The sequence below is a fragment of the Dipodomys merriami genome, unplaced genomic scaffold (assembly GCF_024711535.1).
Source record: "Dipodomys merriami isolate MVZ:Mamm:240054 unplaced genomic scaffold, mDipMer1.0.p SCAF_20, whole genome shotgun sequence".
Classification (NCBI taxonomy): Eukaryota; Metazoa; Chordata; class Mammalia; order Rodentia; family Heteromyidae; genus Dipodomys; species Dipodomys merriami.
This window is the reverse complement of record NW_027203382.1, coordinates 28,620,898-28,635,073: the sequence shown is the minus strand read 5'-3', so window position 1 is coordinate 28,635,073 and position 14,176 is coordinate 28,620,898. Positions and strand designations below refer to the sequence as shown.

The 14,176-nt window shown below is 44.8% G+C and overlaps 1 protein-coding gene across 2 annotated transcripts in view; it reads right to left on the bottom strand.

Moving 5' to 3' along the window:
* Fcho2 (FCH and mu domain containing endocytic adaptor 2) overlaps positions 1 to 6,104 on the bottom strand; it is a 134,697-nt gene extending 128,593 nt beyond the window's left edge. The window contains exon 1 of one of the 2 annotated variants that reach the window (XM_070031331.1): positions 5,970 to 6,104. In XM_070031331.1, the coding sequence (XP_069887432.1) occupies positions 5,970 to 6,002 (33 nt within the window). In that variant the 5' untranslated portion in view covers positions 6,003 to 6,104. The remainder of the gene's footprint in view (positions 1 to 5,969) is intronic. The other variant, XM_070031330.1, reaches the window with a different exon arrangement.
* Positions 6,105 to 14,176: the final 8,072 nt, after the last annotated feature.

Sequence of the window (14,176 nt, the reverse complement as noted above, 5' to 3'; positions counted from 1 at the left end):
CAGGAATGCAAGGCAAGCGCTCTACCACTGAGCCACCTTCCCAGCCCCTATATTTTAAATTTTCATATGGGTAAATATCCCTGAAGAGTGTTGATGATAATCTCTCAACCAAGACACTAAGTTTAAATCACACATTCAAGCAAAAATATATTTTACATTTCAAAATCCTATTAATAATAATCCCAGATTTTTTTTTTTTTTTTTTGGTTGGTCGTGGATCTTTAACTCTCGGCCTGGATGCGGTCCCTGAGCATTTCAGCTCAAGGCAAGCTCTTGAGTCACAGCCCCAGTTCCAGTCTTCTGGTGGTTAACTGGAGATAAGAGTCTCACCGACACTGCTGCCCGGGCTGGCTTTGAACTGTGATCTTCAGAGCTCAGCCTCCTGATTAGCTAGGTTCACAGGTGTGAGCCACAGGCACCTGGCTAATCCCAGATTTTTTTTTAAAGCGTTTTAATCCTTCCAGCTATGTAAAGACAGGTCAAATTTTGGATACATATGCAAATGTTCCAACTTGATTTAAAATAAAGTATGACAATACCAATGAAGTAACAAATGAAATTAGACTTCTCTACAGTTTAGTGAGACTACAGAGGAAAAACTTCTGAATACAAATGACTAAGATAACTATATTATTATTATTATCATTATTGGCTAAATGTAGATAGTCTCTGAAAAAAGTAGCTAACAAAAAACATAGTTCATTACAATGCTACAGAAGAAAGAACATTCAACGTCTTTGGGTAAATGTTTCATATCTTAAATAGATTGGGATTATAAAGTACTGAACTCAAATATATTGTGCTTACATTTCCCCTTAAGTAATTTCTGTAAATTTATTCCTTTGATGCTTTTATTGCTAAATTAAGCAATCATATTAAAAATATTAAGCATTTTAATTACATCTTAATTTCATCCTAATGTAATGTTGAGACTTCAGAATATAAGCTAATTCTCAACTCTTCTTTTTTTTTTTTTTTTTTTGGGGGGGGGGTCAGTCGTGGGGCTTGAACTCTGGGCCTGGGCACTGTTCCTCAGCTCTTCAGCTCAAGGCCAGCGCTCTACCACTTGAGCTACCTTCCCAGCCCCCTCAACTCTTCTTTTTGAGAAAGGCACAGCATACAGAAACAATCTCTTACTGTAAAGACTAGCTATACCGTTCTGAAAGTTACACACTCGTTTCAAGTGTCAACAGCTGGTTTCATACATTAATGTCAGCAGTGTGCATTTCTGCTATCAAAATTACTCTGCTATCCAATGTTAAGAGAAAACACTTTCAATATGATTATCAATGACACTGTAGTTTGCAGTAACTGGCTTATCAGCAATAAAACACCTGCTGTGAGGAAACTGTGAATATATTTTTTTCTTCAAAGTATATAGTATTAAGAAGTTTTCTATTTGACATATAATTTTAGTCAATAAAAAGCTATAAAGGATGCATACTTCCAAGAAACATTAGAGAATTTCAATAATTACAACTTTCATCCAACTAAGTGCCACAACAAAAAAGCTTTTTTAATTATATATACCCGGGAAATAAACCTAATAGATTGATTAGAAATCTAAAACGTCAAAGGTTCCTATTACTTCACTTTGACAAGTTACTTTTAAATTAATAAAAATTCAAAGTTTCTTTTTAATTGATAAAAATTAACCACCAGAAAGCCAGAAGTGGAACTTTGGTTCAAAAAGGAGAGTGATAGCCTTAAGCAAAAAAAAACATATCTTAGGCCCTGAGTTCAAGCCCCGAGACTGGCTAAAAAACAAATTAAAAACAGTGAGAATATCAACTCTTGTTTTAGTTTTTTGTTGTTGTTGTTCGTAGGGCTCTAACTCTGGGAATGGGTGCTGTCCCTCAGCTCTTCAGCTCAAGGCTAGAGCTCTACAATTTGAGGCACAGAACTACTTCCTGCTTTTTCTGTTTATGTGGTGCTGAGGAATCAAACCAAGGGCCTCATGCGTGCGAGGCAAGCACTCTACACTGAGCCACCTTCCCAGACCAAGAATATCAACTTTTAAATGCTTTTATAACAGTGATCTAAATTTTCAGTGAAAAACCTAATGTCCAAAATATACAGGCCAATCCTAAAGTTCATATGAAAACAGAAGAGACCCAGAATAGCCAAAATAATCTTGAAAAAGAAGAAAAAACTTGGAGAACTCACAACTCCTGATTCCAAACAATATATGAAGCTAAAGTCATCGAAAAGGCTTAATACTGGCTGGCATAAGGACAGACAATAGAATAAAATTGAAATTCCAAAAATAAACTCCTATCCATAGAGAAGTAATGTTTGATAAAGGTGCCACGCAATCAATGAAGGAAAAAAAAAAAGCTTTTTGTCAACAAATGATACTAGAACAACTGGACATATCTACACAAAATAATGAAGCTGCTCCCCTTCCATTTCCCACACAAAGAAATTAATTTCAAATGGATCACAGACCTAAGCAGATAAACTAAAAGTGTAAAACCTTTCTAAGTACAAAAATGCAGGAGTAAATCCTGGGTCAGGCAGAGGCTTAGGTACAAGAACAAAAGAGAAGTGATAGAAAAGAAGGTAAACTGGGCTTCCAGACTACATCAAAATTAAACACTGTGCTTCAAATGATGTCACAAGAAAGTAAATGAAGCCAGGAGCCAGGAGCTCATACCTGTAATCCTACGAAGTTGAGATGTGAGACTCCAGGTTCAAAACAGCCCAGGCAGGAAAACTCCTGAGAGTTTTTTTTTTTGTTTTTTTTTTTTTTGGTCAGTCGTGGGGCCTGAACTCTGGGCCTGGGCACTGTCCCTCAGCTCTTCAGTTCAAGGCTAGCCCCCTACCACTTGAGCCACAATGCCACTTCTAGCATTTTCTGCTTATGTGGTACCGAGGAATCAAATCCAGAGCCTCAAGCATGCAAGGCAAGCACCCTACCACTGAGCCACCTTCCCAGCCCAGTTCTTGAGACTCTTACATACAATTATCCACCTAAAAAGCTGTGCTCCAAGTGGTAGAAGACTAGCCTTGAATTTGAAAGAGTTCAGAAGGGATAGCGCCTAGGCCCTGAGTTCAAGCCCCAGGCCTGGCACCAAAAAAAACAAAGTGGGGGATGGACAACAGCAGTGGGAAGGTGGAAGGGGATGAATATGACCAACATAGTTTATTTGCATATGTAAAAACAAAACAATACCTGCTAAAATTGTTCTGGGAAAGGGGTTTGTGAGAGGGTTACTGAGGGAGATGGGAATATAATATAAACATAATGTGTGGAAATGTTACACTAAAGCCCTCCCCCACAAATTAATGCAGGCTAAAGAAAGTGGGAAAGAAGAAGCTGGGAGTCAGCTCACACCTATAATCCTAGCTACTAATCAGACTATCAGAGAAGATAGAGGTGCCGGGATAGCCCAGGGAGAAATGTTCACTAAACTCTATCTCCAAAATAACCAGCATAAAGCAAGGTTGAAGGTGTGGCTGAAGTAGTAAAGCACCAGCCAGGCAAGCATGCGGCCTGAGTCACAGAATGGGAGACCTGAGTCAGAAAATGGCAGAAAATATTTTTCAAGTATTGTACCTGGTAAAAATGTTTATTTAGGGGGGCTAGGAAGGTGGCTCAGTGGTAGAGTGCTTGCCTTGCTTGCATGAGGCCCTGGGTTCGATTCCTCAGCACCACATAAGCAAAAAAAAAAAAAAAAGCCAGAAGTGGTGCTGTGGCTCAAGTGGTAGAGTGCTAGCCTTGAGCTGAAGAGCTGAGAGACAGTGCCCAGGCCCAGAGTTCAGGCCCCACGACCGGACCCCCCCCCCCAAAAAAAAAGAAGGAAAGAAAATGTTTATCTAGAATACAAAAGGACAGGCTGGGAAGGTGGCTCAGTGGTAGAGCACTTGCCTAGCATGCATGAGGCCCTGGTTCAATTCCTCAGCACCACATACGCAGAAAAAGCCAGAAGTGACGCTGTGGCTTAAGTGGTAGAGCGCTAGCCTTGAGCTGAAGAGCTGAGGGACAGCGCCCAGGCTGAGATCAGGCCCCACGACCGGACCCAAAAAAAAAAGGAACTTATACCACTCAATAATAGACAGCATAATTGAAAAATGGTCAATGGAGATTAACAATTCTCCAAACAAAACATAAAACTTAACAGTAAGCACATGAAGAACGACACAATAGTAACCATACGAAGATGTATTTCACATCCAGCACACTATGATACTGTATTGCAATCAAAAAGTCATATAACAAATGATAGTGAGTATCCTGAGATGTGAGATGTGATCCTAAAATGCTTCAACCACTTTGGAAAACAGTCAGCAGCAGTTCCTTAAAATGTTACACAGTGTTACTATGAGGCCCAACAAATTCCATTCCCAAAAGAAATGAAAACATATTCAGACAAACTTTTACAAAATTGTTCATAGAAGCATTATTCATAATAACCAAAAAGTGAAAATGATATATCCATTTCAGTACTGGAGGACTGGCTCAAGTGGTAGTGCACTAGCTGTGGGCAAGAAAGGAGACAGAGAACTCTAGGCCCTAGGTTCAAGCCCGGTACTCAAAATAAAAACAAAACAAAATCTATCACAGACGGTTAAGTAAAAGTGAGAAAAATATAATTTGGCCACCAAAAGGAATTAAGTACTAACATGGATGAACCTTGAAAATATTATGCTACGGGAAAGAAGCCGATCACAATGGTCCAGAATAGACAGATTTATAAGAAGCAAAAAGTAAATCAGCTGCCTAGGGCTGGGACTAGAAGAAAATAGTGACTACAAATGAACACGGGATTCTTTCTGGCCTGATAAAATTGTTCTGAAATTGATTGTGGTCATGTTTGAACAACTCTATAAACATTTTAAGGAACTCTTGCGATATACTCTGCAAATGGTGTACTGTGTGGAATGTGAATTTCATGTTAATAAAGCTGTGTAAAAGAACATGTTAATACATATGTTGTTCACGGGAAACAAGGAACATGACTGACAAACTGATCTGATTTCTGAGCATGGTCTCATGTTTGAAACACTTAGAATTAAGAAGATTCACTCCTTATTATCTTAAAAGACGTCTCCTCTGCAACAAAACAGTTCTAGATCGTGCTCAAATGAAACTGCAGTACCTGCAAACTGTCAGGACATAAAAGTGAGATTCATTCAGGATACCTGCGTGTGTTCCTTTCCTGAACGTGGCTGCATTACAATCAACAGTCCTGCAGCACAACACCCCAGAGGAAAACTGAGAATCCGGCTCCAAGAAAAAACTACTACTAAGTTCAGAGGTGGGGTGGTGGAAGAATGAGGAAGGAGCAGGTCTGGGAAGTCTGGGTGCACCCAAGCCCCAAGAGTTGGGTTGCACTCAAGTCAACTTCCACAGCTTTGTGGACAGGCCTAAAGGCGAGGTCGCGGGCGCCGAACCACAGCCGCGCGGCGAGGCCAGGGAGAGGAAGTGCCGATCCGATCCGATCCGATCCGATCCGGCCCGGCCGGGCCGGGCCCCGCGCCGGATCGCGAGCGGGGATGGTGGAGGGCGGGCCGTGCCGAGCCGCGGCCTGCGGTGGGCGCGGGAAACGGACGACCCCCGGGCTGGGCCGGGCGCGCTCCCCGGGGCCGCCGCCGCGGGAGGCGCCGAGCCGCGGGCCTGTCCTCCGCGTCCGAGCGCCGCCGCACGCCCCGCGCCCAGCGCGCCCGGAGCCTCCGCTGAGGCCGGCTGGCGTCTCCCGCCCCATCCGGCGCTTTGTCCCGGCCAGGGCGGCCCCGCCGCGGCTCCCCGGACCGCACTGACAGCCCCCGCGACAAGGAGGGACTACAAATCCCCGGGGGGCCGCCCGCCCGGACCTCGACCCGGCGGACCCGGCAGGCAGCGGTCCGAGGACGCTCGCCGCGGAGGGGCCGGGGCCGCCGCCGCCCGAAGCGCACGCAGGCCGAGGTCAGGCGCCCAAAGCGCCGGACTCCCAAACCCTCCCCACTCCCTCCATCTTTACGCTTACCCAAAAATTCTCGACGAAATGCGCCATGACCATTGTGCTGCCGCCACCGCCGCCGGGTTCCGCGTCCGCACCCGCCCGCCGCTGTGTAAACACGGACCGGCCCCCACCGCGCCCCCGCCTTTCGCCGCCGCCGCCGCCGCCGCCGCCGCCTTCTTCCCCGAGACCGGCCCGTACCCTCCAGGGCGCATGCGCCACCTAGCGGCCGTCACGAGACGGACGCTTCGACGCCGCGACCTCGGAGTGCGCATGCGCACCGAGCGCCGTGCCACCCGCAGCCCCGGGCGCGGCTCTGTTTGAGTCTCCTCCGGGGAATGGTGGAGAACCGGGTCCTGGTGGAGTCACCGGCTACTGTCCCCCAACGGCGTGACAGGCACTGGCCGGAATTCGAGCCAAAACTAGGGTGATGCTCTGCTCACTCGTGGCTCCGCCGCTGGCCTTGGAGGATTACCCGCAGACCGAAGTCCGGCGAGCGGGGCCGGAGGACCCTGGGCGGGCCGGCCCGCCCCCTGGGGCCTGGGGAACCCTGGGGCCATGGGGTGCCCTTCCTGGACTGGGAATTCGGAGCAAAACAAGACTCCCCGCCCTCGAGGCCGGAAGGGAGGAAACGCCCAGTTGTCGCTGGAGCTGCGCGACCTGGCGCCGAGGCCCAGCCGCTGACCTGGGGAGGGGGGCGGGGGGAGGGGGAGGAGGGGAGAGGAGGGAACGTGACCCCGGCAAGGAAAAACAAGCCTCTCTTTGGACCTGCTACGCAAAATTCCTTGTTTCTCCTAGCAACTTATGCATTTGACAAAACAAAACGTGTTTTCACACGTCTTAGCACTAAATCCCCTCCCCAGGCTTTACTTTTCCAAGGGTTACAAAATGATCATTGCATTCTTGTAGAGCTCTCAAGTTCAGTGCCACCAGATCAGCCAGGACCCAACTCAGCAGCTCTTGGAAGTCAAGCTCTCACAAATAGCTTTACTGTAGCTTTTACTATTACATACATCACACCTCCTCCATCTTGTGGTTTCAAATGTAATGGTATAACACTTTATGAGAAATTATTTTCATCCTCTAAAGTAAAAATCACGCGATACCTCTCATTTGGAAGTGGTTACTTAGGTCAGACAGACTTTTAAATTCTCAAACCTCAGCTTGAATGCAATACATTGGCATAACAAATCATTCCTGGTAATGTCAAGCCTAGATTTTCCTTCTGTTTAGCATGGTGGTCACCATAGTTGTCCATGCTACACTAGCCTCCATTTTGTCTTTACCTTGGATCCCATAAATATCATGGGTAAGTCTGCCAGGAAGATAAATCCCTTGTGCATTTTAGGTATAAAGTTCATTGTGTTGTAATTGCCTGGTATTTAAGTTGTGGAACTTCTTAGTGATTAGCGTGACTAAATTCCAGATAAGATGGTATAGGAAAAATGTGGGTGGTATCAGCCACCTTGTGTTCTCTCTCCTGAGATGCACAGGATCTCTGGCAGAGCAACGACCTTAGGTAGGCAAGCTGTTATATCGTGCCACACAACCTTAGCCTGTTCTTCTACAAATACACTGTAAACTTAGGAAAAACTGGCCTAGATAACAGGAGAGCACAACTAAACTGCCTACCTGTCACCTAACAATCATGAAGTAAATGTTCAGTGAATGAATGAATGAACAACTAGGCTTATCAAATGTCAAAGTGGATTTGTCCTTGGCTATGCAATAACTCCCTTAAAATGTTCTTTATTTTGTGCTAGATGCTAGGGCTCACAGAGAATACCAATATCTATTTAAGCCCTACTTAATTTAATTTTCTTAAATTTTTAATATTTTGAAAAGATATTCAAATATCTTTTGATGGTGCTGGTGGCTCACACTTGTAATGCTAACTACTTAGGATGCTGAGATCTTTTTTTTGGGGGGGGGGGTCCAGTCATGGGGCCTGAACTCTGGGCCTAGGCACTGTCCCTCAGCTCTTCAGCTCAAGGCTAGCACTCTACCACTTGAGCCACAGCGCCACTTCTGACTTTTTTCTTTTTGCTTATGTGGTGCTGAGGAATCGAATCCAGGGCCTCATGCATGCAAGGCAAGCGCTCTACCACTGAGCCACCTCCCCAGCCCCAGGATGCTGAGATCTAAAAATCATGGTTCAAAGCCAGCTTAGGCAAGAAAGTCAGTGAGACCCTAATCTCAAATTAATAAGCAAAAAGTCAGAATTGGAGGTGTGATTCAAATGGTAGAGTGTCATTCTGGAGCAAAAAAAAAAACTAAGGGAGAGCACCCAGGCCCTGAGTTTCAAGCCTCCAGTACTGGCACACACATACACACACAAATTGTCCTTTCATTTTTGGCTGTCCCCATGACCAGATTCACTATCTACTTTGAATCTCTCTCTAATTACACCAGCCATTAATATGGTGGCTTCCAAAAAATGTTCTTGGGCCTCATTAAATTCTTGTCCAAAATTATTCATTATAGCCCAAAGTATTCCTGGACTATCAGGACATAACTTGATGAGTGGTAGTACATAAGACTACATAAAATCTAGATTCTCTGCCTTACAAAATAGGGTTTGTCTCCAAGTTTAAGAGTCCAGTCTCTACAACACCCAGAAGTTGCTTTCCTCATTACAGCATTGACATCTAGTTTCATTTCAGAAAGGTAAGTTATAAAGTAAAACACATTTCCCCATTTGTTTTCAATACAATTTGGCAATTTCCACTTGTTCCCAGAGCAGCAGAGGAGAAGCTCCAGGAGACTTCATCTACTAATTTCAGGAGCAGCATTCTCTATCAAATGGAATAGTCCTCAGTATTCAGTACTCAGCTATCTGATGACAGGCAAACTGCAAAAAGGGTAAACTCTGTTAAAAGGCAGGAGAGAAAAAGCCAGCTCGCAGAAGTCAGGAATTACCTTGCTTTTCCTCATGCAAAAGTAGCATATTAAGTACAAACACTTCATTCAACGGAGAAAAAAAAAAGTAAAAGCTTAGCAGATGGTAACCAGGTAAGCTGCAATAGGAAAACCAAGAGGTAGAAACATGCTAATTTACCTGCAGAATGTGCCAAGCGTGACTCTGTATACAACCTTCTTGGCTCAGAGCAGCTCCCTAGGCGCCTTTCTTCTAAGTGCCCGGGGGACCACCTGCTTTCTGAAGTGGCACCATGCTTTCCTCCATGGGCCTCTCCAAGGGGCTCCCTGGCTTTGTTTGTGGAGGATGCACAAAACCCCTGACAAATTGTTAAGAGATTCACATTGCTAGTGGCCACAGAGAAACCAACAGGGGTTTCCAAAATAAGATAAATTACTAAGGTAATACTAACTGTATGCTGGACTTAACACCTGTAATGCTAACTACTCAGGAGGCTGAGATCTGAGGATTGTGGTTTAAAACCAGTCCAGCCAGGGGCTGGGAAGGTGGCTCAGTGGTAGAGCACTTGCCTTGTATGCATGAGGCCCTGGGTTTGATTCCTCAGCACCACATAAGCAAAGAGAAAAAAGCCGGAAGTGGTGCTGTGGCTCAAGTGGTAGAGCACTAGCCTTGAGCTGAAGAGCTGAGGGACAGTGCCCAGGCCCAGAGTTCAGGCCCCACAACTGGACCCCCCAAAAAATTAAAAAAGAAAAAACAGTCCAGGCAGAAAAGTCTATGAGACTTTTATCTACAATTAACCAGCAAAAAGCTGAAAGTAGAGGTGTGGCTCAAGTGGTTAGAGCACCAAAGTTGTGTGAAAAAGCTAAGGAATAATGCCCAGGCCCTGAGTTTTAAGCCCCAGTACTAGCACCAAAAAAATGGAGGGGGGGTTGCAATACCTGTGTAATATATATGTATATATAAAAATATTTGGCATGAATACTAAATACTTGTAAAAATATGCATGTAAATACCTGTAAGGAAAAGGGTGCTGGGCTCCAGTGGCTCATGCCTATAATCCTTGCTTCTCAAGAAGCTGAGATCTGAGGATCATAGTTTGAAGTCAGTCCAGGCAGCAAAGTCTGTGAGATACCAGAAAACCAGAATTGACACTGTGGCTCAAAATGGTAAGAATGCTAGCCTTGAGCACAAAAGCTCAGGGATCAAGCCCCACAACTGACCCCCCCCCCAAAAAAAAGGAACATATGGAAAAAATGAAGAAATCCATATAGTTTAATTTATAATTGCTAAATATTTTTACAAATATTTACCCAGTAACTTTTTTTTTTTTTTTTTTTGTCAGTCGTGGGGCTTGAACTCTGGGTCTGGGGGCTGTCCCTCAGCTCTTCAGCTCAAGGCGAGCGCTCTACCACTTGAGCTACAGCGCCACTTCCGGTTTTCTGGTGGTTTATTGGAGATAGGAGTCTCACGGTCTTTCCTGCCCGGGCTGGCTTTGAACCGCGATCCTCAGATCTCAGCCTCCTGAGTAGCTAGGATTACAGGCGTGAGCCACCAGCGCCCGGCTCCCAGTAACTTTTTTAAAAAAGCAATTCTAGGGGCTGGGAAGGTGGCTCAGTGGTAGAGTGGTTGCCTTGCATGCATGAGGCCCTTGGTTCGATTCCTCAGCACCACATAGGCAAAAAAAAGTCAAAAGTGGTGCTGTGGCTCACATGGTAGAGTGCTAGCCTACAGCTGAAGAGCTGAGGGACAGCTCCCAGGCCCAGACTTCAGGCCCCACGACTGACAAAAAAAAAAAAAAAAAATTCTAGATACTTATATATGTAAATTGGGACTAATCTTTTTAAAAAATTTTCCTTTTATTATTTTTAAGTACTTGGGAGTAATCTTTAACATATTTTATTACCTCTCTTTTATTTCAGCAATAGATATTTATCAAGCTCTTGTTACAATACTTGTCTTTGCTCTTAAGAAAGTTCTAGGGGCTGGGAATGTGGCTTAGTGGTAGAATGCTTGCCTTGCATTCATGAAGCCCTGAGTTCAATTCCTCAGTACCACATACACAGAAAAAGCCAGAAATGGTGCTATGGCTCAAGTGCTAGAGTACTAATCTTGAGCAAAAGAAGCTCAGGGACAGTGCCCAAGCCTGAGTTCAAACCCCAGGACTGGCCAAAAAAAAAAACAACTAATTTCATATAGAGGCTCTTGATTAATTTGATATGGATAATGACAGTTATAATAATGGACATGGAAGCGTGCTTTTTACATAGTTGTCAACCAACCATGAATATTTGTTAAATGAATAAATTAAGGAATCACTGTTCCAGAAGGCTAACTCATAGAAATTCAATTTCTTTCTTCCTTTCAACAGGAAAGTTAGCAGGAAAATGCCCTAGATTCACCAGAAGCGTCAACCTTCTTTTTTTCTTTTGTCAGTTGTGGGCCTGAACTCTGGGCCTGAGTGCTGTCCCTCAGCTCTTCAGCTCAAGGCTAGCGCTCTACCACTTGAACCATAGTGCCACTTCCGGCTTTTTCTGCTTATGTGATGCTAAGGATTCAAACCTAGGGCCTCATGCATGCAAGGCAAGCACTTTCCCTCTGAGCCACCTTCCCAGCCCAGGCCTGTCAACCTTTAGCAAAGTGGTCTGAGGAGATCCGTAAACTATTACAGTCTAGAACAACTTCTAGAAGTCTTGGAGCCAGCTAGCCCCTAGCTATGGGCTGCTGTGGGAACTGGAAAAAAAAGAGAACTAAAAAATGTATTATAGGCACCAAGCAAGAAGCACCCTTGGCTGAACTAAGCATGGAGGACGTCTATCTATCTGGTCGCCTCTGAAGATGCCCTGACGCTTGAGCAAGGATCTGAGTTACAATTGCTATGACTAGTTCCCCAGAGATCTGTATGCCGTATACTTGTTCCCCAATGTCTATTGTTGAGGTAGTGGAACTTGTAAGAAGTATGGCCTACTGGAAATAATTAAGTCATGGGGTACCACCCATCAGAGGATTAATGAAGGTTTCATTCCTGAAAGGATGGATTGTTATAACGGAGTATGACACCTCCCATGGATTCCTTTTCCTTATGGGCTGAGACTGGCCACCATGATACCATCTGCTGCCGACTCTCATCAGCTGAGCAGATATCTGTGCCATCATGCTCTTGAACCTCCCAAATGACAAACTAAGTAAACTTCTTTCTTTATAAAGTACACAGTCTCAGATATTTTGTAATGGGAGCAAAACACAAACATACCAGCAGACCAACGCTTTCTGATCGCCCTTGTAGCAGCAGGACTCAGCAGTAACACATTGTTCCAGTGTTCTCGTCTATCTGTTTATTTAGCAAGCGCCTGTGCTGAGTGAGGTAGGCCATCTTCTTGACACCAGGGAGTCAATGGTGAACAAGACAAGTCATTTTTGCTGCTCCCCCTGGCCTTTATTGTGGGAAGATATTCATGCTATGAAGTATACATGAGGTAGATTGTAGTAGAAAGAGGGAAAATCTTCTCTAGCTAGAGTTGTCGGAAAGACCTCTCTGAGGAAGTGGCATTTGAGCAGATTGAATAAGCTAAAGGAAACAGCAGGGAAGTCCACACTGAAGATCTACAAGAAGGCCCGAGGAGCTGCAGGTGTTCAAGTACATGCAAAGGAGGCCGGTGGGAGCTGGAATCAAAGGGAAGTACTGAAACAAGGTCAGAAAAGGAGGCAGAGTGCATCAAAGACAGGAGTAATCTCAAGGGGATAGGAAGCCAGTAAAGGGTTGTGAAGGAACACAATGGTGGAATCTGATTTAACTTTTTAATAGTTCACACTACTCTGTGAAGATGGGTTGTAATAAGGCAAGGACTGGAAGGCCACTCACAAGACAGATAAAATAGCCCTGGCAGGATAAGGTAACAGCATGAAAAAAGTAAGGAGAGGGCTGGGAAGGTGGCTCAGTGGTAAAGTGCTTGCCTTGCATGCATGAGGCCCTGGGTTCTATTCCTCAGTACCACATCAGAAGAAAAAGCTGGATGATCTTTGAGTTGTGGCTGAGAAACTAGAAAGGATATGGCATTGTGTAGGTTTGAGATAAGATAATTCCTCGTTTTGTTTTTGTTTTTGCTTTTGTCAGTCCAGAAGTTGAACTGAGGACCTGGGTGCAGTCCCTGACCTGTTTTTTTGCTTAAGGCTAGCAAGTTACCACTTTGAGCCACAGCTCTACTTCTAAGTTTTTTGGTGCGCCACAACTCCACTTCTGGTTTTTTGGTAGTTAATTGAAGATAAGAATCTCACAGACCGGCTGGGAAGGTGGCTCAGTGGTAGAGCCCTTGCCTTGCATGCCTGAGGCCCTGGGTTTGATTCCTCAGCACCACATATCCAAAAAGAAAAAAGCCGGAAGTGGCGCTGTGGCTCAAGTGGTAGAGCGCTAGCCTTGAGCTGAAGAGCTGAGGGACAGCCCCCAGGCTCAGTGTTCAGGCCTCACGACCAGAACGCCCCCACTCCCCCCAAAAAAAAGAATCTCACAGACTTTCCTGCTTGGGCTGGCTTTGAACCGTGATCCTCTTGAGGAGCTAGGATTACAGAAGTGAGCCACCAGCACCTGGCTTAGTCTCTCTCCATTTTTTTTTTTTTTTTTTTTGGTCACTTGTGGGGCCTTCACCTGTGGGCCTGGGCACTGTCCCTCAGCTCTTCAGCTCAAGGCTAGCTACAGTGCCACTTCTGGCTTTTTTTTTTTTTTTTTTTTTTTGCTTATGTGGTGCTGAGGAATCGAACCCAGGGCCTCATGCATGCAAGGCAAGCACTCTACCACTGAGCCACCTTCTCTGCCCCTAGGCTCTATTTTTAAGTTAAGTTTGAGGTGCTTTTTGAAAATCCACACAGAAATATCTATCAGGTGTTTCAGTTTATGATTCTGGAGTTCGCCACAGAGGCTTGATTCAGGACATAAATTGAAGGGTCATCAACATATGTAAATAACATTTGATGGGATTACACACTTGTTATTGTGTATTCTGGGTTCAGTCTCTTGCACCAAGGGAATTCCTGCATTTAAAGGTTAGAAGTGAACAAACCAGCTTAGTACACACCTATAATCCTAGCGGTCAGAGGCTCAGGTAGAATGATCATGAGTTCAAGGTCAGCCTCGTGGGCTATATAGGAAAGAAGCAGGAAGTGGAGGAAGAGGAGGAGTTCACAAGGGAGATGAATGTAAAGTAGAAGCAGCACCAGGAAAAAGGTAACTGAAGCCAGAGGAGAAAACATTATTTCAGTGGCCAACAGATGATAGACATTGAAAAATGACCTTTGGTATTAGCCAGACGGAGGTGACCTTGACAAATTCAGTCTTTGAAGCGATGGAGATACAAATCTGATTGAA